The sequence below is a fragment of the Rosa chinensis genome, chromosome 7, assembly GCF_002994745.2.
Source record: "Rosa chinensis cultivar Old Blush chromosome 7, RchiOBHm-V2, whole genome shotgun sequence".
Classification (NCBI taxonomy): domain Eukaryota; kingdom Viridiplantae; phylum Streptophyta; class Magnoliopsida; order Rosales; family Rosaceae; genus Rosa; species Rosa chinensis.
This window is the reverse complement of record NC_037094.1, coordinates 8,708,995-8,730,494: the sequence shown is the minus strand read 5'-3', so window position 1 is coordinate 8,730,494 and position 21,500 is coordinate 8,708,995. Positions and strand designations below refer to the sequence as shown.

General features: G+C 40.1%; 3 protein-coding genes and 1 pseudogene across 3 annotated transcripts; 2 read left to right on the top strand and 2 right to left on the bottom strand.

The window, feature by feature from the left end:
* Positions 1-2,169: 2,169 nt before the first annotated feature.
* Positions 2,170-2,732, bottom strand: LOC112177342 (annotated as a pseudogene).
* A 486-nt stretch (positions 2,733-3,218) lies between these two features.
* LOC112177261 (glutamate-1-semialdehyde 2,1-aminomutase 2, chloroplastic) lies at positions 3,219-6,235 on the top strand. Its single transcript, XM_024315557.2, has 3 exons — positions 3,219-3,477; positions 4,114-4,287; positions 4,979-6,235. The coding sequence occupies exons 1-3, from the start codon at positions 3,298-3,300 to the stop codon at positions 6,044-6,046; spliced, it is 1,422 nt and encodes a 473-aa protein (XP_024171325.1). The 5' UTR covers positions 3,219-3,297; the 3' UTR covers positions 6,047-6,235.
* Positions 6,236-6,562: 327 nt separating this feature from the next.
* On the bottom strand, positions 6,563-8,499 carry LOC112177263 (membrane-anchored ubiquitin-fold protein 3). Its single transcript, XM_024315560.2, has 3 exons — positions 8,185-8,499; positions 7,699-7,872; positions 6,563-6,928 (listed from the first exon to the last, which is right to left on the bottom strand). The coding sequence occupies exons 1-3, from the start codon at positions 8,312-8,314 to the stop codon at positions 6,873-6,875; spliced, it is 360 nt and encodes a 119-aa protein (XP_024171328.1). The 5' UTR covers positions 8,315-8,499; the 3' UTR covers positions 6,563-6,872.
* A 5,839-nt stretch (positions 8,500-14,338) lies between these two features.
* LOC112177341 (RNA pseudouridine synthase 7) lies at positions 14,339-20,417 on the top strand. Its single transcript, XM_024315640.2, has 12 exons — positions 14,339-14,368; positions 17,673-17,757; positions 17,834-17,877; positions 17,965-18,042; positions 18,133-18,233; positions 18,327-18,414; positions 18,523-18,601; positions 18,894-18,973; positions 19,296-19,361; positions 19,447-19,503; positions 19,652-19,777; positions 20,111-20,417. Exons 1-12 carry the CDS (start codon positions 14,339-14,341, stop codon positions 20,348-20,350), a joined length of 1,074 nt encoding a protein of 357 aa, XP_024171408.1. The 3' UTR covers positions 20,351-20,417.
* Positions 20,418-21,500: the final 1,083 nt, after the last annotated feature.

Here is a 21,500-nt window from a genome sequence, read left to right as displayed (position 1 = left end):
CCACTTTCTCTTTCAAATTATTTTGTCTCTTATAATTTTACCTTTCCACTTAACAAAACGTCAAAACCAACTGAATAGGATATCAGATCCATTCTCTTCAAAAAAAAAAAAAAATCCATCGTTCTCTCTTTTCTCTCTCTTGCCGGCGATTCAATGCTCTCTCTCTCTCTCTCTCTCTCCGATGAGCTTGTTCGCCTCTCGCCATGGCTATCATCCGTGGCGTCGCCGACGAAGAACATCTCCGACGTCAGAAACTCTCCCTCAGCGGCAACCGACTATTGTGCGGCGAAGCTCCCGGACGATCTCGACAGAGAGAAGCCTTGTTGCGGATCAGAGCGAAACGAGACGGCATCGTTTCACCACCTCCTCCTCTTTCTCCCACTTTTTCTCTGATCTCGACGCCGATCCAAAGCAGATCTGATGGGACCTCGTCATTCGATCAATATATTTCGCCGGCCAAAATTCACCACTGCTGGTCAGAATTCTAAATTATCTATCTATTATGCCTCCGGCGAGGATACCACCATAACAATCGCTCACCTTCGCTGGCACTCTCAGTCTTAGAGAAGAAAATGAGGTTCGTCTTCTTGGCTTCTTGCATAGGCTAGGGTTTTAACTGAATTTGGAGATTCTAATTTGGATCTGGATATGATGGAATTGGAATTGACTAGGTGCATTTGATTCGGCTCTCTTCGAATGGAATTGAACTGGTATGCGATTATATGATGAGAAAATCGAAGCATGCCGGAGCCGGAGCTTTTCTTCTTTAACTGCTTCGCAAATCCAGCTAAAATCCGGAATCCTGCAGTGGCGGTGACGACAGCACGAACAGTTTCTTGAGGTTATGGCGGACCCGAGCCTCCTTGCTCTTCTCCGGCAAGCAACAAGCTAATTTTTTTTTTTTTTGGGAATAATTGGGACTAACAGGTCTTTGATTTGATTTGTTTTGATTGCGAAGATTTTCTTTTCCCTAGTTGACTGGTTGTTCTTGGTTTTGAACGATTTGGCTGAATTTGTGCCTAATTGCAATTGTATTTGGTTGAAATCAGAAGGTTTTGATTCAAACATTTGACATTGTAAATGTATACTTGTTTTGATGTTTTAGAGTGGCTTTTGTATCAGTTAGTAATAACTATCTCAGATGTTGGGAGTAACTTTGATAGCTATGTTTATGTTAGTATATTTTCAACATGATGTTAATAGCTTCTATTTTCATTTTCATTATTTCAAGTTAGCAGCTCCGTGTAATTGTTCTAGTGGCATTTCAATATAGTGATAGTAGCTTTATGTGTCTATGTTAGTATATTTTCAAGCTAATGTCAATAGTTTTTTTTTTTTTTCAAATCAGTAGTTCTCTGTAACTATTATAGTGGTTTTGTATCATAGTGATCGTAGCTTTCTGTACCTATGTTAGTAGCTCTCTAATGTTAGTGAGAGTAGCTCGTTGATGTTGGCGAAAGTAGCTTTTGGTGTTGGTGAAAGTAGTTTTTGCTGTTAGTGAGAGTTGTTTTCTGTTGCTGACGAAAATAGCATTTGTTGCTGATGAGAGTAGTTTTTGGTATTAGTGACAGTATCTTTTGTTGTTGGGGATAGTAGTTTTTCGTTTTGAGGAGCATAGGTTTTTTGGTAAGGCGTAACTTTTGTTGTTGGTGATAGTAGCTTTTGTTATCTCGCCGGAGGTTGCCGGAAATCTCACCAGAGTAGCTTTTGTTGCTAGTGACAGTAGCTTTTGTTGCTAGTGATAGTAGCTTTTGTGACCTCACTAGAGGTTGTCGGGAATCTCATCAGAGTAGCTTTTGTTGCTAGCCACAGTAGCTTTTGGTGTTAGTGACAGTAGCCTTTGTGGTCGCCGAGGTCTGTCGGAAGTTGGCCAGAGGTCGGCCGGAGACCCGCCAGAGTTGGTCGGAGACCTCGCTGGAGAGGAGAGAGAGAATGATTGTTGATTTTGTAATCTAGTGGCATTTATGTAAATATGTTGGTTTTTAATATCCAAAATATAACACTTTTTTTAGTCTAGTGGCCTTATGAGAGAAAAAAACTAGTTGGTGGCCTTATAGCTAAAAAAACAATCAAAGATGCACTTATATGTAATTGGGTGATGAAATTTGCACTCCAATTTTTATAAAACACACTCCTTAGCAATTGAAATTCCTAATTTGCCCTTAACTTCTATATATCATCTTCCTCATTTTTGGACCAACCCAATTCTTCCACAATGTTCCGTTTCCTCTCTACCTTATGCCTCTGCTTCATCATCTCAATAGTCATGGGTGTGAAGATGAACAGATTGGTGAGATTGCAGGCTAACAAAGATAGCAAAAGCCGAGCTTGTACTTGTCAGCCATTGTGGAAGAGTTTCATGGATACAAATACCCAAATAAAGCTACTGATATTGCACAACAAATCCCCACCATTGTGAAATAAGATGGAAGCATCTTGCTTTGCAGATTACAGAGCTGATGCCTCAGAAGAGTCTTGAACATGATGGTGTCACCGAGGAAGGTGACCTTGAGATAGGCGCCGAACGCCGTGAAGAAGTTGAGCAGATGAGCCAGCTTCAGGGTGGTGGAGAGTGCCGACGACTTGGGACCGTCCGATTTGGTCTCCTGTGAGAAAATCACTCTGATGGCTAGAAAGCCCATAGCTACTAGAAATCGAGACAGCCATACCTCAAATTTGTCTATGAAGATTCCAATTCCCAAAATTTTTAGGGATTTAGCAGAGCAATGCATTGGATTGGTGGTAACCAAAGTACTCTAAATCTGAAAGAATCAAAACTTGGGTGTTTTTTAGATGGGATTTTCTACTCAACTGTCATAGCTTGTGTGTTTTTAAATGTGAAAGAACAAAGATTGCCTCCTCAAGCTGCATATATGCTATTGTGGCTTATGTTTCTTGAAGGGGTAGTTATGGAAATAAAAGTATTAAAATGAAAATAGGAGTATAGTTTGCTAAAAAAGGAGTGCAAATTTCAATCCCTTAAAATAAAATGTAAATATACATTTGGACAAAAGCCACCGATAAAAATATAAAAATAGAGATACCATTGTTTACCTTATTTGTTGGCAAACTCAAGTTTAGGTAGAGAAACAATCATACAAAGCCCATATACAGAAATGCAGTTCATACCAAAACCCAAACTGTAACTAAGTTCTCTAATGACCCGACCCGACCCGACCCTACCCTAAAGTGTGGTAGTATATAATATAATCCATAGTCCAAGGCCGTGGTCGTGCTCTCTTACACTTATCTTCTTCACGGAACCAGCACGACCAATCGAAGAGAGAGACAGCGAAAATGGCCAACACGATCGCCGGCGTCGCCGTCGGGATTTCATCCGCAACTCCCAGGCTTTCTCAGAGACCCATTTCACGATCGTCTCGGCGTTTTTCCACGGTCAAAATGGCCGTCTCGCTCGACGAGAAGAAGAAGAATTTCACTCTTCAGAAATCCGAGGAGGCCTTCAATGCCGCCAAGGTACCATTACTATTTTAGCCCACTTTATCTTATTACCCAGTAGTTGTTTTGGATTGGTTGTCAGGTAAGTTGTGGACTTTGTTGTGAAACTTTTGGAGGATGAGGAAGTTGAGCAGAGAAGTTGGGAGCTTTGGATTGGTTTTGTACTTTTGTTGTTGGGAACTTTGATTGGTTTTGAGATGTGGGTTTAGTCTTAGAGATATAGGGATTTTCTGGGTTTTGAAATTACAGAGGAATGTTTTATTTTGGCCACTGCATCATTAAACTTGGTGATGGTTTATAATGTGGGTGATGCTTTAACAGGCCCTGGAGTTTAAATCTAGGTTCCCCATTTTTAGTCGAACCACATGCGCAATCAAATTCAAATGGATTAGTAAACGGAACATGGGTTGAAAGTCAAATGGGTTATGTTGAGTTGCTATAATTGGAGTCTGATGATTATAGTTGTTTTCTGTACCGTTGCTCTCTATGTTCTTTTTAGCGTCGCTATTGAAGTTCATGTTTGTTCGTGGAGATGCACTTGTCTGCAATCTCTGATTATTGTTCTTGTTTTGTGTCATTTTAACTATCTGTGATGTTGATTGGCAAAGTTGTTTCAGATTCGGTTATTGCTGACTCACGCATGAACTTTTGTAGGAGTTGATGCCTGGAGGTGTGAATTCCCCTGTACGTGCTTTTAAATCTGTTGGCGGACAACCTGTTGTGATTGATTCCGTCAAGGGCTCTCACATGTGGGACATTGATGGCAATGAGTACATTGACTATGTAGGTTCTTGGGGACCTGCAATAATCGGGCATGCAGATGATAAGGTTTTATTCTCTCTACTCTTATCTAGTCTGCATTATGCCTTTAAAATGCATGCTTCTGTAAAAGATTCATTCTATGATTAGTACACATGGTTATTGTTCGGGAGAATGGATTTTTTTTATCATCATAGATCTTTAGGCTCCTTTTTTTCTTTTTCTTTTTTCCGTCACAGATATACATATATGCTTTATATAGTTTTAGATGGTTTATATAAAACCAACTGCATTTGCATTTATGCCAAAGACATGTCATGGTTTAGGACAATGATCTATGCACCTCATTCTTATAAAAGATAATATGCCTTCAAAATTTAGTAAGGCTGCCCTTCCCCTAGGATTTTCTGTTCATATTTCCAAAGAAAAAAAAAATCTTTCAGAAAATGTTAGAAGGAGAACTATTAGATGGGATAGAGTTATGTTACTCTTCTAAAGGTAATTGGCTTCTTCAATTAGACAATCTCAAGTTAGAGATCTCTTTCTTGGAGAACATAGAACATAGAACATAGAACATAGAACATAGAAATGAAACCAAAAAAAGAAAAAAGACTAAGGAGGAAAAGAGAGAAGCATTGCAACTGTTATACTTCACTCGTGATTCCACTGAGTAAACTCTAGCTGTTAGTTAAGCTTTCATTTGGTTGCTGTTTGACTCGGTAGCCTCTCTGGTTGTTGTTCGACTGACACTTACCTTCAGGTACTTGCAGCTCTGGCTGAAACAATGAAGAAAGGAACAAGCTTTGGTGCACCTTGTCTTCTAGAAAATGTTCTGGCAAAAATGGTGATTGAAGCTGTTCCAAGCATTGAAATGGTTCGGTTTGTTAACTCAGGCACAGAAGCATGTATGGGTGTGCTTCGTCTGGCCCGTGCATATACTGGCCGAGGGAAGATAATTAAGTTTGAAGGCTGTTACCATGGCCATGCTGATCCATTCCTTGTCAAGGCTGGTAGTGGGGTTGCCACATTAGGACTTCCAGACTCACCAGGTGTTCCTAAAGCAGCGACTATTGATACGCTAACAGCCCCTTACAATGACTTGTCAGCCGTGGAAGCTCTTTTTCAAAGTAACAAAGGAGAAGTTGCAGCAATCATCCTTGAACCAGTTGTTGGGAACTCTGGTTTTATCACTCCTACCCCAGATTTCCTTAATGGAATACGCAAACTCACCAAAGAACATGGTGCTCTCCTCATTTTTGATGAAGTGATGACTGGGTTCCGTTTGTCTTATGGTGGAGCTCAGGAGTATTTTGGTATTACTCCTGATTTAACAACACTTGGGAAGATCATTGGTGGCGGTCTACCAGTTGGTGCATATGGTGGAAGGAGGGAGATGATGGAAATGGTGGCACCAGCAGGGCCAATGTATCAGGCTGGGACCTTGAGTGGTAACCCGCTAGCAATGACTGCTGGAATTCACACCCTTGAGAGGTTGAAGGAGCCAGGCAGCTATGAACACCTGAACAAGATTACAGGTGACCTTATTCAAGGTATCATAGATGCTGGGAAGAAGGCTGGACATGCAATTTGTGGTGGGTATATCAGCGGGATGTTTGGATTCTTCTTCACTGAAGGGCCTGTTTACAACTTTGATGATGCAAAAAAGAGTGATACCGCAAAGTTTGGAAGGTTTTATAGGGGAATGCTGGAGGAAGGTGTATACTTTGCTCCCTCACAGTTTGAGGCTGGGTTTACAAGCTTGGCTCATACTCCTGAGGATATCCAAAATACAATAGCTGCTGCAGAGAAAGTTTTAAGGCAGATATAGAAAAATAAGTTGCTTCTGTGTGCTATTTTTTGGTTTCAATCCTTGTATTTTTTATGTGGCTTTTTGCAGGTGATTTAGAGAGTTGTTCAAGTTTTATTCTTTTAGAATTCTTGTACTATTGTAATTGTTGAGTGTAACGTCTGATCTTCAGCTGGTAAATAACAATGGAAAATTTGTCAGTTTCTTCCATACTCTGAACTAAATGCCTTTCGATTAGTCAGCATCTAATCTGGAGAGACTGAGTGTTGAGAAATCGAGATCGATTCATGCCCAAATAAAAGTCACCATCGTTACTCATATGCTTGTGGCTTGGTTTATCCATCTTTTACCCAACCAAACTGCAAGACTGCTGGCTCTGCAACAGCTGGTAGAACTTGCTGGCCTTTGATATCGTGAATGGATGGAAGATGATGGATGTGAGTGATTGTTTATTCTTTTTCTTTTTTGATGAAAAAATAAAAAAGCAAGCACTAGTTTCACATAGAAAATCCAAAATAAACACATCATTCTTCCTCGTAGTTTAAATGTGGAACTTTGCATTAATATACAACTTTTACATTACTGCTACAATCACTCACGCAACCTACCAGGCAGGACAGACGGTAAACAAGGAGAATGCAATCTGTGATGATGGAAGACAAGGCCTTGCAATTGCAAGCAGCAACTAATGAAATCACCAACAACATGGTTTTCTGTACACACAACTTAACATGTACACGTTGATGCTAAAATAACAATGAACAGATGTAAGTTGATAGATGGTTTATGTCGTCAGAGCATTGATACCCGAGCTCACCAAATCCCAACTCGAACAGTTTCTTTTTTTTCACAATATGGAACACGAACAGACAACTTTCCGGGGCAAGTCATCAATCTTCTTGTCTGTTGAGAAAAAAACTAGGATAAGTTTTCCAGCAAATCTCATGGTCAGAACTCAGAAATCAACAGAGGAATGCAAAAGACAAAAGAGAACTTTATTAATTCCACTGAATTATACTATTCGAATCGATAAAATACTAAATTTCAACATCAAGACTGAATTCCCAATTAGGTAAACTAAAAGACAAACAAAAAGCCGAACAAGTTAATAACGAGTGTTCCTCCCTTCTTGGCACATTAAGGGTTCTTCCTTATTGACATGGTAAAGCACCAAGGCCATAGGAAAAACAGCCATCTTTGAGGGCCTTGGGTCTGCAGTCCTTGCCTTCAAGCTTTAATATGATGCAGTATCATGGTCACTGGGATCCTACTTTTTGCTAATGGGTCGCTCTCATTTTATTGGCAATACACACTTACAAAAAACTGCAGGAGATAATCAACAATGAACACATATTGACTCATTAAGGAAAAGAAAAGAGAGCAGCTTTTCATAGCTTCAACCAAAATGCTATGAACCAAGTCCACAAGAAAATTGTAATATACCATTTTGAACTTCTCTAGGATAAAGGCAGCATTATAGGGAACTGTAGTATCCAAATGACCAAAACTACATTTAAAGCCTATGAAGGGAACTGCCACCCAACAATACGATCACAACAACCAGAAGCATACCACCCAACAGCATTGAACTTCATTCATATGTATCATTCCAAACCACCACAGGATCAAGCCGTCATCACAAGCAACGAAAAAATCAGATATTCAGATCATACCTGATTTAGCTTTGTCTATAGTTGGCTGTACAACAACATGCATTACCATAACTCCCCCACCACCAACATCACCAAAAGGTAATTTACACTGACCCACTGTCTTGTTGTTCTCCAAAATTTTACCAAAACACATTAGCTTCACTTCATTCGACGTCTTGGGTATCATCGTTTTCCCTACATCCAAGAATTGCTCAACAAAATCAAAACCAAATACAACCAAAAAGAGACAATAAATCACTGAATCCATTTGAAGTCCCAACACAATCCACCAATTCCAACCAGTACTGAATTGCTTAAGATTCAACTCAACAGATTCTTTCACAAGCAACTAAAACTCTGTTTCTTCAAGCACAAAATTTAACTACTGTTGGCATAACCATCAAAAACAGACCCCAAAAAATACACAATTGCAGGTACAATCAAAATTGGCAAACACAGTAGCAAAGACTATTCAGAGAACAAAGAACGCCAAGTGAGAAGTCAAACCTTTGGGCCAGTCGGAGACGACCCTCTGCTTAAGCATATCGACTGTGGAGGCTGATGAGTAGCTGAACGGCCCTATATCGGAGCCATCGTACAGCCTGAACTTTATGTCCACCAAATCCTCCTCCGGCATCTCAAAGTTTCTGACTTTTTTGACCTCCACTGATCCAACCCCCCAATTGATCACTACCCAGAATAGCTCTTCGAATTCTGAAGTAGACCCTGTTCTTCTTCTGATCGGCCTAAGCAAAATTGAGAGGGCTCTCCTATGGAGGTTGGTGCTTGTTAGCTTGTTTTGTTGTTGGTGTGCTTCAAACAAAAACCTAAAAAGCAAGAAAAGAAAAACGGTTGACGTTTTAACACACACAAGTTCGGTGCTTTTTTTCTTCAGAAAAAAAAAATATATTCGATGCTTTTTCTTTATTTTTAAAAGGGAACATGTTCGGTGCTTTTAGGGCACTCTCCAGCCCTTTAATCAAAAGTTATAGTCATTCTGTCAATACTATTCATTCAGATATTACATCTCCAATCTCTTTTAGTTAAAAGCTATAGCCATTTCAGAATCTTAATAACTTAAGACAATTATTTAGCTACAATATGAATTTATACATCATATATGAATACTTTATATAATATATCGCCATTAATTAAATTTAAAAATAATTTTTCTTTTACTTTTTCAAATTTTTTTTGTTTAAAAATCCGTTGCTTAAATTTAATTTATCGCATTTTTCTGACCATCAAATTAGAAATTAAGTAATTTATATTTTTGTACCAACTATTTTGGATCTTCCATTTGATTCATTAATGAAGAGTGAACTTGGCCATTGATTTTTTTATCTTTGGAAGCCCAGAAGTCGTTTTGCGCACGCGAAGCCTATATGTCTGCCACCACTTTAGTGCGTGTATAGCGCGTCTCTCAATTTCAGCTCGTTTGTTTTTCTTTTAGCGCGAGTATGACTTGTTTTCAACGATTGACGCGTGAAGTGGGGGTCAGCATAATTTCAATGGACGATGGGGTCCACCTCCTCTTCCACTGAAGCTATCTTGGCTTTCGTTCTACAAAGTTTAGCCATTTTGACTAAGCAAATGACTCGGGGGTAATTTTGACTACAGTTTTTATTGGGTTGGGAGATGCTTCATTCGGATTGGGAAAGCTAAAATTGGCTTTTGACACCAGGGTCGGAGTTGCCTTAACCACCACATGTGGTCGAGTTGGTAAGAGACTCCAGGTGTGTAACTCCCAACATTTAGATTCTTCCCACCAACGCTGATTGGAGTTTTAAATCCAATCTATTCTTAGTTGCAGGGAAAAGGAAGTGTTTGGACATAACCTCTAGGCTCCAGCCTTCCACGTATGGATTAATCTCTAGGTTTAAGAAAATACTTTATAATCTTGATTAAAAAAAAATCAGTGCTTTGATACAAAAAAAAAAGGGTCTTTGACCCAAAGCACCAAAATCAGCTAAAATTGTCCCACTTACCCCAGCAACAAATTTTTTTTGCCCAATTTAAGGCAAAATAACAATTTTACCCTTAACCTAATTAAATAACTATTATCATGCCACTCTCTCTCATCCCTCCAATCTGCACTCTCTCTCTCTCTCTCTCTCTCTCTCTCTCTGCCATGGCAGCTCCAGAACTGGAGGACGACGCCCACATCTCCTTCCTCCCCTTCCCTTCAGATCTGCCCCTCCTATCTTTCTCTCCCTCTGAAACTGTTCGATCTTTAGTATAGAAGAAGCCATGGTGGTGCCATAAGAGATACCAGGGGCGTCGCTTATGGAGAAGATCTACTCCTAGCGCCACTCGTCGTCTTCCGACGATGATAAGCCGTCGAAGAAGGCCGATGATGTCAAGCACAAGGCTGACATGTAGAATCTGGAGGTTTTCTTTTCGTGATCTAATTAAGGAGAATATGCATGAGAATTTTGAATATATTGTATCAGAAAGATCTCATATTGTTTTAATTTTGATGTATTAGCCTTGTTTTGATCATCTTGTTGGCTATTATGTGCCTGTTAGGTTGTATTGATCCTCATTGTTATGCAATTATGGGGATTGGATTAGCACATTCTATGGATTTTCAAGGTTTCGGTAGAACACGACAGTTTTTTATTTATTTTTATTTTTAAGAATGGTAGGCCACTAAAGGTTGGTTGCTTTTTTCCAGAAGATTTTTTGTGCTATATGAATTGAATTGAATCGGAATGGAATAATAGTTGTAGTTGTTGTCTTTTCTCATTTCCTACTTTGGTGATGTGTGTATTGCATTAACTGTTGGAAGGTGGTTGTTTTGGTTGTGTGCATTATTATTATTTTTTCTGTCTAAGATCGAGCACGTCTTGACCCTCTCTCTCTCTTCCTTTTTTTTTTGGGGTAAAATGTGGGTACAAGGCCTAGAAGGAAAGGGGGATTTGGAGGGTAATAAAGGTCTATTTAGGGGCAATACAGGTTTATTGAAGGTCTATTGGGGGGCAATACATCAATAGACGTTTTTGAATTGATGTAATTTCATTGTTTATTATTCTGTAATCAAAGTTTTATTTGTTTAAATTTAGGGAGATTAGTTCCCATTCTGACGATTGAAAGTCCTATTGGGGGGCAATAGTCGTCTATTGGGGGCGGCAATAAACATTTCCGGTGAGTTTTTCAGAAATTTCCGGTGGGCGGCAGCTGGTGACCAGAATCCGGCGAAAGTTGACCTGATTCCTGCGGCCGGTGATGGGGCTCCGGCAAAGTCTCCTATGGTTTCTCTCTCTCTCTCTCTCTAAGTAACAAAGAGGTGAGGGTAAAATGGTATTAAAAAGAATTAAAAAAAAAAAATCTTAATGGGGTATTAGGAAAGACCTCCTTAGAGTGTTTTGGGTAAGAGGGAATTAAAAAAACTTAATGGGGTAAGTGAAAAAAAATCTCTAAAAATGGTGTAAATGGACAAAATCCCCAAAAAAAATCTAATCTTTTTAAAAAGCGAAACACCGCCGTTGCAGTGGGGGAGGTATGCCAACGACGTCGTTTGCTTCTAGGGCTCTGCAAATTTGCAAAAATTTGATCCCAAATTGGAATAAAAGAGGAAAAATGAAGAGGTGTTCAAGTAAAATCCTAATTTGTGTTTGGCCCAAACTCTAAGTTACTTGACCTAGTGGTAATATGGTTAAATTAGAAGGATCTAGATTCCTATTCAATATACGATTACTTTTCTTGTATGATTGAGATTCTATGCATTGTAATCCTCTCTATATATAAAGAGGTCCATATTATCAATGAGAATACACAGTAAATTCCTCTCAATTTCTGATTCCCTAAAACACGTTATCAGCACGAAGTTCTAACCCTGAAAACCCTAATTTTGTTACCTTCAAAATCCTGCAACCACCGCCCCACATATCTTGGCCCTAGTCCTAAGGAGACTAGAACCGGCGGCGGAACCACCGGAACCTGCTGGAATCAACCTGAACCGACCTCTGTCCCTGTCGAGCCCGGTGCCTGCCCTCCGCAGATCTACCGAGCCCCTGCCGAGATCTCCCGAGCAGGTGCCGAACCCCTGCGAGCGCTGCCGAGCATCTGCCGAAGCATCCGCCAGACCTTCCGAGAGCCCTGTGCGCACCTGCCGAGAGCCCCGCATACCTACCGGCAGCCTTCCGCACATCTGCCGACACCTGCGCGCAGCCCCTTGCCCACACCTGTCGAGCACCCCTGCAGCAGCCCCCTCAAGCCTCCCCAACTGCCCTGCCTAACTCCGGCCACTTTTCGGGTGACCTCCGGCAACCTTTTCCGGCCATCTTCAACAACTTTTCCGGCTATTTTTCAAGGTAAACTTTTCTAAAAGTTCCCGTTTTTGAAGTTTTTCAATTTCTTCTTTTCTCGGGGACTTCCAACCTCCCTTCTTTTACCCCCCTTTCTTCTTCATAGGGGAGACCAAATTAAGCCGAACTGTGGGGGTTCGTGCTCACTCCAAGATTGGAGCTTGTAGAGTCCTCCAAACTTAGAATTTGTTGAGATAAAACGATCGACCACAAACATCACTGTTTCGATCTAATTCAACCCCTCTTGGAATCGAATTTCTTAGAAGCAACTACACTCAGAAATTTTTATTGTTTTCGTGGTAGCATTTTTCTCTCCGAAACTAACCCTAATCTTTTGTTGTTTTTCAGGATGAGTAACCTGAACAAGTTGAGCTTCGCTCCAATAGAGACAATAGGCACAAGATACCACAAGTGGGTCCATGATGTGCGCCAGCATCTTAAGGCTGATGGGATCCTGAGTACGATCCAAGAGCCTAGCCAGGACGTGTTAACTGTTGAGCAAGCTCAAACTTTAGAGGAAAATAGATCAGCCTTAGAGGCAAATAAGGCGAAAGCCATCATCCTAATGACTCGTCATATGGATGATTCGCTCCAGTATGAGTGTATGAATGAAGAAAACCCCAGAAGGCTGTGGGTCTCACTCGAAGATAGATTTGGCAACGTCCGTGACTCCCTACTTCCTGACCTAGAAGTGAAATGGCATAGCCTCCACTTCTGTGATTTCAAGTCAGTTCTTGACTACAACTCAGAAGCACTTCGTATTAAATCCTTAATGGAATTCTGTGGTAAAGAGATCACAAATGCGATGTTGATTGAGAAGACTCTCTCTATTTTCCTCGTCTCTACATTGATGGTTGCTAAGAACTATCGAATCGATGTTATTGCAAGAAAAATCACAAGGTTTCATGAGCTCATTGGAGCTATGAATGTCGCTGAAAAGCATGACAACATCCTTGTGAAGAACTATAATTCGAGATCCGTGAGAACAAAGCAAATTCCGGAATCCAATTATAGTCGCGCCCCAAAGAGCGAGCGCTAAGAGCGAAACCCTAATCTTAGGAATACATTTGGACGTTCTGGTCCATATAATCGCTCTACTTGGGAAGGTAATTGCCAAAATAGGCGAACACGGAACCGAAGAGGTCAACGTGGAAAGAAAGAGGGAGGCAACGCCTCTGGCCATGTTGGTGGCGCCACCAACACTAAGAGCCATCTAAATGAAGCTTTCAAAGTGCCTCAATCAATGGAGTTTGAGCAAAAAAATGTATGTTCTCGATGTGGAGTGTCTGATCATTGGGCACACATTTGTAGAGCTCATGAAGAAATTGTCACCGCCTACAAAGCATATTGTGAAGCAAGAGAAGCTTATTATATGTAACAAGAAGATCAAGAAGATGATCTAGAGTGAAGGGTTGAAGACTACAAATATGGCTGGGATCAATAGATCGTCAATTCTGTTTAAGTCTTTATTTTTCCAAGAGATGTAATAGGCAATTGCCATATATTTTTGTAGTAAATGCCAATAGTTTGGTCTTTCTTCAAAGTAGGCTCATCCAAAGTAAGTGTGATGTCTAGGAAGGTTATGAGATTAGTGGTACTTAAGCGAGCCTTGCTCCACCGACATCTCTTTACTCACCTGGTCACATTTATTTTGGAATTACCGAAAGAAGTTAGACGACTACCATTGTTTTGCATTAGCTAGCATTTTGGATTAGATTTTCTTTGGTCAAAGAGACAATGATGTAACTCCGTTGGTTTATGAATAAAATTTTGAGTTCTTTTCATTATGACTCCATTTTGATTATGAGAATATGACTTTGTGACCACGATGGCTGAGCCATCAGTATTAATTCAAGGACTTGGAATAGCCCAAGTTCCCCTTGCCAAAAGGCACCTTGATTACTGTCGCAAAAACTCTCTATGCTCCTAGGGCAAATCGCACCTATGAGTAGCCAACGGATTTCATGCAAAAACTCTTGTAGAGAACGGAAATGAGTTCCTTTGCAATACCTCTAATGATTGCGAACAAAGGTGCATCTTAGAGAAGTTTATGTGTCTCTCTAGTGGACTCTATGTCACTATTCGAGCTATTAAATCCAATAAAGTTATAAGAGAAGATCTCTTCGATTTAGACACATATTGGCTTTGTCACGACAGGATAGGTCATCCTAGTCATGATATGATGATCCATCTACTAAAGACTTCACATGGACATCCTTTCTCTCGAGCGACATGAAGCATGAATCAAAAGTTGATTACTGGACTAAGTGTGATCGACGCTGCTGCCTAGGGCACCGCCTCAGTCCACCACCAACCTAGGGCTGGCGCAGTCCCTATCCATAACACCACAGATGGCGTCCATAATGGTGATGGCGCCCCAGGTGATGCTGCAATCACCAACTTGCTTCAAAATAGCGTTTCAGACGCTCAGGACTAACCAAAATTCTCATTTGTTGCTTTTAATGCCTCTCGCTCGTTTTACAAAGCCCGTTCCTTAGGAAAATTAGGACTGCGACCGTCTTATGCAAAGGATATGAAAATACTCATTTTGTTCTTACATAGAATCCGTAGGGATTCTGTGGACTGTTTCAACCAACCTGCGGACATTTAAATATTTCATGATGTTGGTTGACACGCAAACACGCTAGTCACGTGTTGTGCCATTGTCCACCTATAAATGCTGCTTATGCTCCATTCCTAGTACATATCATATGACAACGGGCACACTCCCCAGATCATCCTATTCAGTCAATTGGATTTGACTATGCTAGAGAGTTTACATCGAAATACTTTCGATGGATATTGTAATGGGACTGATGTTGGACATCATATTCCCATGTACACACCCAAATGGTCTTGCGGAAACGACTACGATGGTAGTCCGGACATTGGTAATGCGCACCAATCTCCTTAGATCTGCTTGGGGTGATGCAATATCACATGCAGCTATGCTAATTCATCTACAACCCATCGTCACTCAATGTACCTCTGCGTTACAGCTAGTGACTGGGTACAAGTATCGTACTTAGGCATATTTGAGTGAGCCATTTATGTGTCAATTGCGCCGCTGCAGCGCTCTATGATGGGTCCTTACAGATGAATTGGCAACTGCGTTGGATTTGAGACTCCAACAATCGTCCGCCACTTAATGCCTTTGCAAGGCGATCTCATTACCGCTAGATTTGCTAGTTGTCACTTTGATGAGACAATCTTCCAGTCATTAGGGGGAGATAAGAACACCAATGTTCAGCAGGAACGACAGGAATTGTCGCAGCTTGTCCCCACTATGTCTCATCTCGATCCCTGTTAAAGTGACGAGATCACACAAATATGTTGCAAACATGCCTGCAAGGAAGGACGTCCCTATAAGAGGACGTAGCGCCACCCTACACGGAGGTAGGCATGGAGCCAATGCCAAAGAGAGTGGTACTCTGACATTATAGGCCATAGACCCAGCTAGGATGCGTGGGAGGCCTGTGGGTTCGAAGGACACGAGGCCTGTGGGTTCGAATGACACTTTGGCACATTCCAATCCTTTGATCATCAAGACTCAAAATCCGTCTCATGAGAATCTTCCGGGTTAAGGTTATCATTGGGGGACGCCTCAACGTTAGAACCTATTCCTGAGAATATGGAGCTCTATGAAACTTATACTACTGTACATGAGACATGGGATAGAAACTCCATCATAATTGATGATGTAGTTACGCATGAGTTTGTTGAGTCAGATGATATCGAACCACGCTCCGTTGATGAATGAATGCCAACGTAGAGAAATTTGGCCTAAATGGAAAGATGTGATCTAGGTTAAGATGAATTCTCTAAAGAAGAGGAAGGTTTTCAAGCTAGTGATGCCAACACCTCCTAACATAAAACCTATTGACTAATGGGTCTTCATTAGAAAGCGTGATGAGAAAAAGAGATGGCAACCTCGCCTTATGGTGCAAGGCTTCTCACAAAACGCCCTGCAATTGACTACGATGAGACATATTCTCTCGTAATGGATGTCATTGCACTTCACTACCCTGCCAGTTTGGTAGTTTCTGAATAACTGGACATGCAGCTTGCAAATGTGGTCACTACATATCTCTATAGGGCTCTACATATGGAATATACATGAAGGTTCATGGTGAACTTCATTTACCCAGGTCAAGTGGCTTTAGACCACGGAGCATGTTTACAAAGAGGTTGAAACGCTAGCTAAAATAACTACTTGATTGGGAAGGGATATGCCCACGCGTTTCCATAACAAGTTTCGGATTCCATTGCGATTCATGTTGGACATGATCTTCATTAGAAGTCCTTAAAGAGTTAAGGGAAACCGCTGAACACTTCCAATCCGAGTTTGAGATGGAGGATTTTGGGAGAACACGATTATGTCTCGGTTCGAAACTTGAGAATCGTGTTGATTGATGCTTAGGCATTTTGACAAGGTCAAACCTTCAAGAACCCCCATGATCGTCCTTAGTCTTGATCCTGAAAATGATCCTCTTCGTCTGAAGGATAATTATGAAGATGTGCTAGAGGCAGAAGTGTCTTACTTGAGTACAATAGGAGCATTATTGTACTTAGCTCAATGCACAGGACTAGACATCTCATTTACAATGAACTTGTTAGCTAAGGTATAGCTCTGCGCTAACACGACGCCATTTTGATTGGTGTAAAAGACTTCTTTCAGTACTTGAGATGTACGATTGATATGAGTTTGTTCTATCCCTACAGAGAGATGATGGATTCGGACCCATCACACACCAGAAACGCCGCCAACGCTGGCCTGCGTTCTCTATCCCTATCCCAAAACAATATAAGTGTTTTGGAAGGTTTTGCTGATACTGGGTACCTCTATGACCCACACAAAGGTCGCTCCCAAACTGGTTAAGTGTTCACCATGGGAAAAGACCGTGATATCTTGGAGGTCTACAGAACAGACCATAGTCGCTATATCTTCGAACCGTGCAGAGATTATTGCTCTTCATGAAGTGGTTCGTGAATGTTTATGGATTGGATCCATAATCACGCATGTTCGAACAATTGTGGTTTGAAGTCTACCACAAGATGAGCCTACAAGCATTTAGGATAATGTTGTTTGTTTTGAACAAATGAAGCAAGGCTACATCAAAAGCGACAACACCAAGCATAATCAGCAACAACAGACTCTCCTCAAATACCAAAGTGAACTAGGTTCGATCTGAGGATAATGTGGCAGACTTGTTTACTAAGTCATTGCCCAAATCCACGTTTGAGAAACATGTGGCAAGAATTGGCTTGCGGAAATTATCTGAACTCCCATGATCGTCGTCATCAGGGGGAGATGTCTACATGTTCACCTTGAAACATGAAGGGTGTGTTGTGCTCTTTTTCCCCTTCGACCGAGGTTATTTTTGTCTCACTGGGTTTTTGTTACTCGGCAAGGTTTTTAACGAGGTAACTAGAGAAGCACCTCGTTTGGCCAACACAAGGGGGAGTGTTCAAGTAAAACCCTAATTTGTGTTTGGCTCAAACTCTAGGTTACTTGACCTAGTGGTAGTAGGGTTAAATTAGACGGATCTAGATTCCTATTCAATGTACGATTACTTTCCTTGTATGATTGAAATTCTATTCATTGTAATCCTCTATATAAAGAGCCCCTATTATCAATGAGAATACACAGCAAATTTCTCTAAATTTCTAATTCCCTAAAACAAGAGGAAGATAGAAGAAACGGACATAGAGATCGTCTGGCAATCTCCGGCAAACCCTCCGGAACGGAAAGATTACATCTTTCGCAACGGTAACTTCTAATTTCTCCCAAATTTGTTCAATTAGGGCAGAGCAGTAACAAAAGTAGTAAACTTTTTGGGCGGGAAGGAGGCGCCATGTGAGACCCTACTACTTTGAGTTCATTGCTCATGTAAGCTGATTTCTTACATTGGTAAATTTGATTAGTTCAGTGTAGTTAACAATTAAAAACCCTAATTGCTTGCTTGCTGGGTTTTAGGTTAAGAAGCGGTGGGCGGGGAAGACCATCGTTGACTTGTTCACTGACGAGTTCAAAGGCCGGAATCGTGACTACTATGTAGGAGTTTCTGTACACTTTAATTTTGTGTCTATGATAAGTTTGAGGTTCTGTAACTTCTGATTATAATGTCATTGTTGTGCATTGTAGATTAGTGCGGTTAAATGTGGGAGGATACAAGTTGATGGGCAACTTGTGCCGGTTTCCTTCATAGTTAAACCGTCGCAAAAGATAAGCCACTTCCTGCACAGGTAGCTTTTGCTGGTTACGGTTTTTCATTACTGTGCAAGTGATTGAAAACTGTGAAGTTGTCTGGCTGTGAATTGATGTAGAAGTGTTTGTAGGCATGAACCGCCCGTGATGACTTGGGATGTGAAAATTCTTGAAACAGAACCCGATGTGGTCACCATTTGTAAACCTGCATCTGTTCCAGTGAGTACAACTCATGACATAGTGTACCTTCATGGGGAGGAAGCATTTTCATTGCCTCCCATAACCTGATTCAATTTCTTATACCTGTTTGTTTCTGGTATTATATAGGTGCATCCATGTGGTCAGTATCGTAAGAACACTGTTGTTGGCATCCTACAGGCAGAGCATGGCTTGGCACCTCTATTTCGTATCCAAAATTTAAGACATAAAACTTCTGGAAGTTTTTTTTTTTTTTTTGAGAGTTCAGTTAATGTTGTTTAGAGTTAACGTTCCTTCATGTTGATTTAGTTGCTTTGCAAGAAAGCTTATTACTCAATATCATGTCGTTACATGATCATGATAGCAATTTATCGACTATATCTTTCTTTCTAAGGACACCGGAGTTCTGTTACTTTTTTGTTTAAAATTTAATGTTCTCCATATATATCTGAGATAAAGTTTATCATTTAATTATCCTCTCCTTGACATGATCTCACTAGCGATTCATCGACTCGTCTGGTCTAAAGATCTCCTTATCTTGGCCAAAAGCGCAGCACAAGCTGACATTTTCAGGCAAAAGGCAGGGCTTATTCTACACTAGCGATTACAAAACTCAAGTAAACAATAGACTAGTATTTTATGAAATTTAAAGTCTAATATAGATGATACTAAATAAAATAAAAAATTAACTTCCCTGAAACTTTAAGTAAATATGATTGGTATGAATGCTATTGCCTTATGGTAATATCTGGTATTTGTGCATTCACGGTCACTACTGTCAAGTAATTAGATTATCTTGTTAAACATTTAATATGTGAATGATACAAGAGTTCTGCTTTACATGTTTTGTGGATAAGAGACGTTTTTGTCTTCACCCCTAAAGTGAAATGTAATTCTTGAAGATTGAGGGAGGGATGGTTCATAAACAGTACATTGCAAGAGTGATTGGAGAGTTTCCTGAGGAGGAGGTTGGAATTTGTTAAAGCTGGATGTTAAAAATGCTGTTCTTCATCTTATGTTTAAAGATTGTTTCTTTATTTTTCTCCCTCCCAGCAAGTTGTAGATGCTAACATAAATCATAATGCTCGAGAAGGAAGGAGCTCTGCCGAGGTGGGTCTTCTATTGCATGATTCTACTAGTTGCTGCTTAAATCATGAGTTGTGGGTCATCACCAATTGTTAACTGGTCCTATTTTGAATTATATACCAAAAAGTATGATGTTCAAATGCTGAATGCTAAAATTCTCTTGTTTATGCAGGTCGGTGATTCTTGTGGTGATGCTCCCACAAAGGGGAAGACTGCTTGTACAAAGTTTACTAGAATCAGTACGAATGGAACTCAGAGCATTGTAATGTGTGAATCGGTCACTGGCTGCACTCATAAAGTAATCAAATTAACTGATTAACAAGTTTCTTTTGAAACAATATTTTCTCAATTTGTAATCTCTCTTGTAAGCATACAAACTACGTCATATATTTTTCTTGTTGGTTGCCTTGGTTACTTTAGATTTACAACTACTTTATTGAACCTTTTTTATGCTTCTTTTCTTCGTGATTCTGCTTTTCACTTTGTTTTCTGAATCTTCTATACCTTCTAAGAACCTAGCTCTGCAATTTATAAGATTTCAATAGCTGGAATGTCTCTTTTTTTACTGTCTTTCCTTTTGGTGAAACTAGTATGCTGACAAACATTAATGATCTCTCATTCCATGATGTAGATATGCGTCCATTTGCAACATGCAGGCCATCCAATAGCGAATGACATGCTTTACCTGTCCAAACATGTAAGTGATCGTTCAGCTGAAGGAATAGGTGCTGATAGAGCTGCTGCTAATCCAGACCACTCTCCGGCTTCTGGTGTTGGCGAAAATAAATCCACTTCGCATGAAGATTCTAGTGAGGACTTCAGCATTGATCCAATGTGTTCAAATTGTCCAAATTTAGCTCCAAAAGGGTAAGATCTTTTCTTTTCAGGCTAGTCTGCATGATTAGTCTTTTATGTGCATGCTTCGTTGGTTGTATACTTTAATATCGACTGATTACAACTTCCCCTATTAATGTATCTTGAAGAGGCCTTGTGGCTACACTGTTTTAGATATTCTGTACCCGGATGGGTTTATGAATGCCCACATCCGGATTGGCATCACTTAGCTAGTTATTCAAACAAATCTGTATTTCTTTATTAATACAGAAATACTTTAGAGAAAATCTTTATGGTCAGTTTCCAGAAATTTTGTGAAACCATAGTGCAATGCGGTTCAGTTTTACTCTCATGGACTTGTGAGTGGTCCATTATCCATGGTTTTACTATTAATTATCTAATTTTTATGGATAGTGGAAACACGTGGTAAGCAATTAATGGGAAAGGTAGAAAATGAAAAGTTAGAGGGAAAGGTTGCTAGCATTCTCCTCCACATCAGTAAAAGCCTCTTACAAACAAATAAAATGATACATTTTCTTTGTTGCAAACAAATTTCTTGAAGAGTTTCGTCTAAAAAGAAAAATTTTAAAAGCCACACTTTTACTGATGAATATTCATTGTTGGAAACATCACATAAAAAATGAAGCAAAAGGAGGTACACTTATGCCGACGATCTTTTCATTGGAAAAGGCCTCCCTTTAACACTTTGCTGATGAAATGTTTGGTTTCAAGAAATTTCTATTATAGTTTGACAAAAAGCAATTTTTTTTAGTAGAAACGATATTCCCCACTCATCGTAGAATGTCAGTCAGATTTGAGCCTAATTATTCTAAATAACCAACAACCAGGCCACAGCTCACCCACAAGTTTGATAAAAAGCAATTAATTAGCAATTGCTCTTCTTTCGATCCCTAATTTGGCATTGAAATCTGAACTTTGGTAATGAAAACAAAACAAGCTAGCAAACTAATATATATGCACGCCTCCATTATTATGATTAATTACTACTTGGGAATGATTGGATCAAGAAATTGTGGTGCAATCTGAATCAGAATAAGCTGATGATGAGAACTGAATTCCCCTAACTTGTTAAAAAAAGGAGACTAATCATGGAATCGTAACTACCAATTTACCAAAGAAGAAGCAAGCAATAAACAGTGGAATAACGTGATCTAGCAAGCATGAAA

What these genes read in the sequence shown, in the direction of transcription:
- LOC112177263 (XM_024315560.2), bottom strand. Translation starts at nt 8,314, where the DNA reads ATGCCGGAGGAGGATTTGGTGGACATAAAGTTCAGGCTGTACGATGGC. An exon ending in CGTCTCCGACTGGCCCAAAG is followed by an intron (nt 7,873 to 8,184) that starts GTTTGACTTCTC and finishes TCTTGGATGTAG; the next exon opens with GGAAAACGATGATACCCAAG. An exon ending in TATAGACAAAGCTAAATCAG is followed by an intron (nt 6,929 to 7,698) that starts GTATGATCTGAA and finishes TTTTCTCAACAG; the next exon opens with ACAAGAAGATTGATGACTTG.
- LOC112177261 (XM_024315557.2), top strand. Translation starts at nt 3,298, where the DNA reads ATGGCCAACACGATCGCCGGCGTCGCCGTCGGGATTTCATCCGCAACT. An exon ending in AGGCCTTCAATGCCGCCAAG is followed by an intron (nt 3,478 to 4,113) that starts GTACCATTACTA and finishes GAACTTTTGTAG; the next exon opens with GAGTTGATGCCTGGAGGTGT. An exon ending in TCGGGCATGCAGATGATAAG is followed by an intron (nt 4,288 to 4,978) that starts GTTTTATTCTCT and finishes ACTTACCTTCAG; the next exon opens with GTACTTGCAGCTCTGGCTGA.
- LOC112177341 (XM_024315640.2), top strand. Translation starts at nt 14,339, where the DNA reads ATGGCGTCCATAATGGTGATGGCGCCCCAG. An exon ending in ACTTTGAGTTCATTGCTCAT is followed by an intron (nt 17,878 to 17,964) that starts GTAAGCTGATTT and finishes GCTGGGTTTTAG; the next exon opens with GTTAAGAAGCGGTGGGCGGG. An exon ending in CTGACATTTTCAGGCAAAAG is followed by an intron (nt 18,974 to 19,295) that starts GCAGGGCTTATT and finishes TAATTCTTGAAG; the next exon opens with ATTGAGGGAGGGATGGTTCA.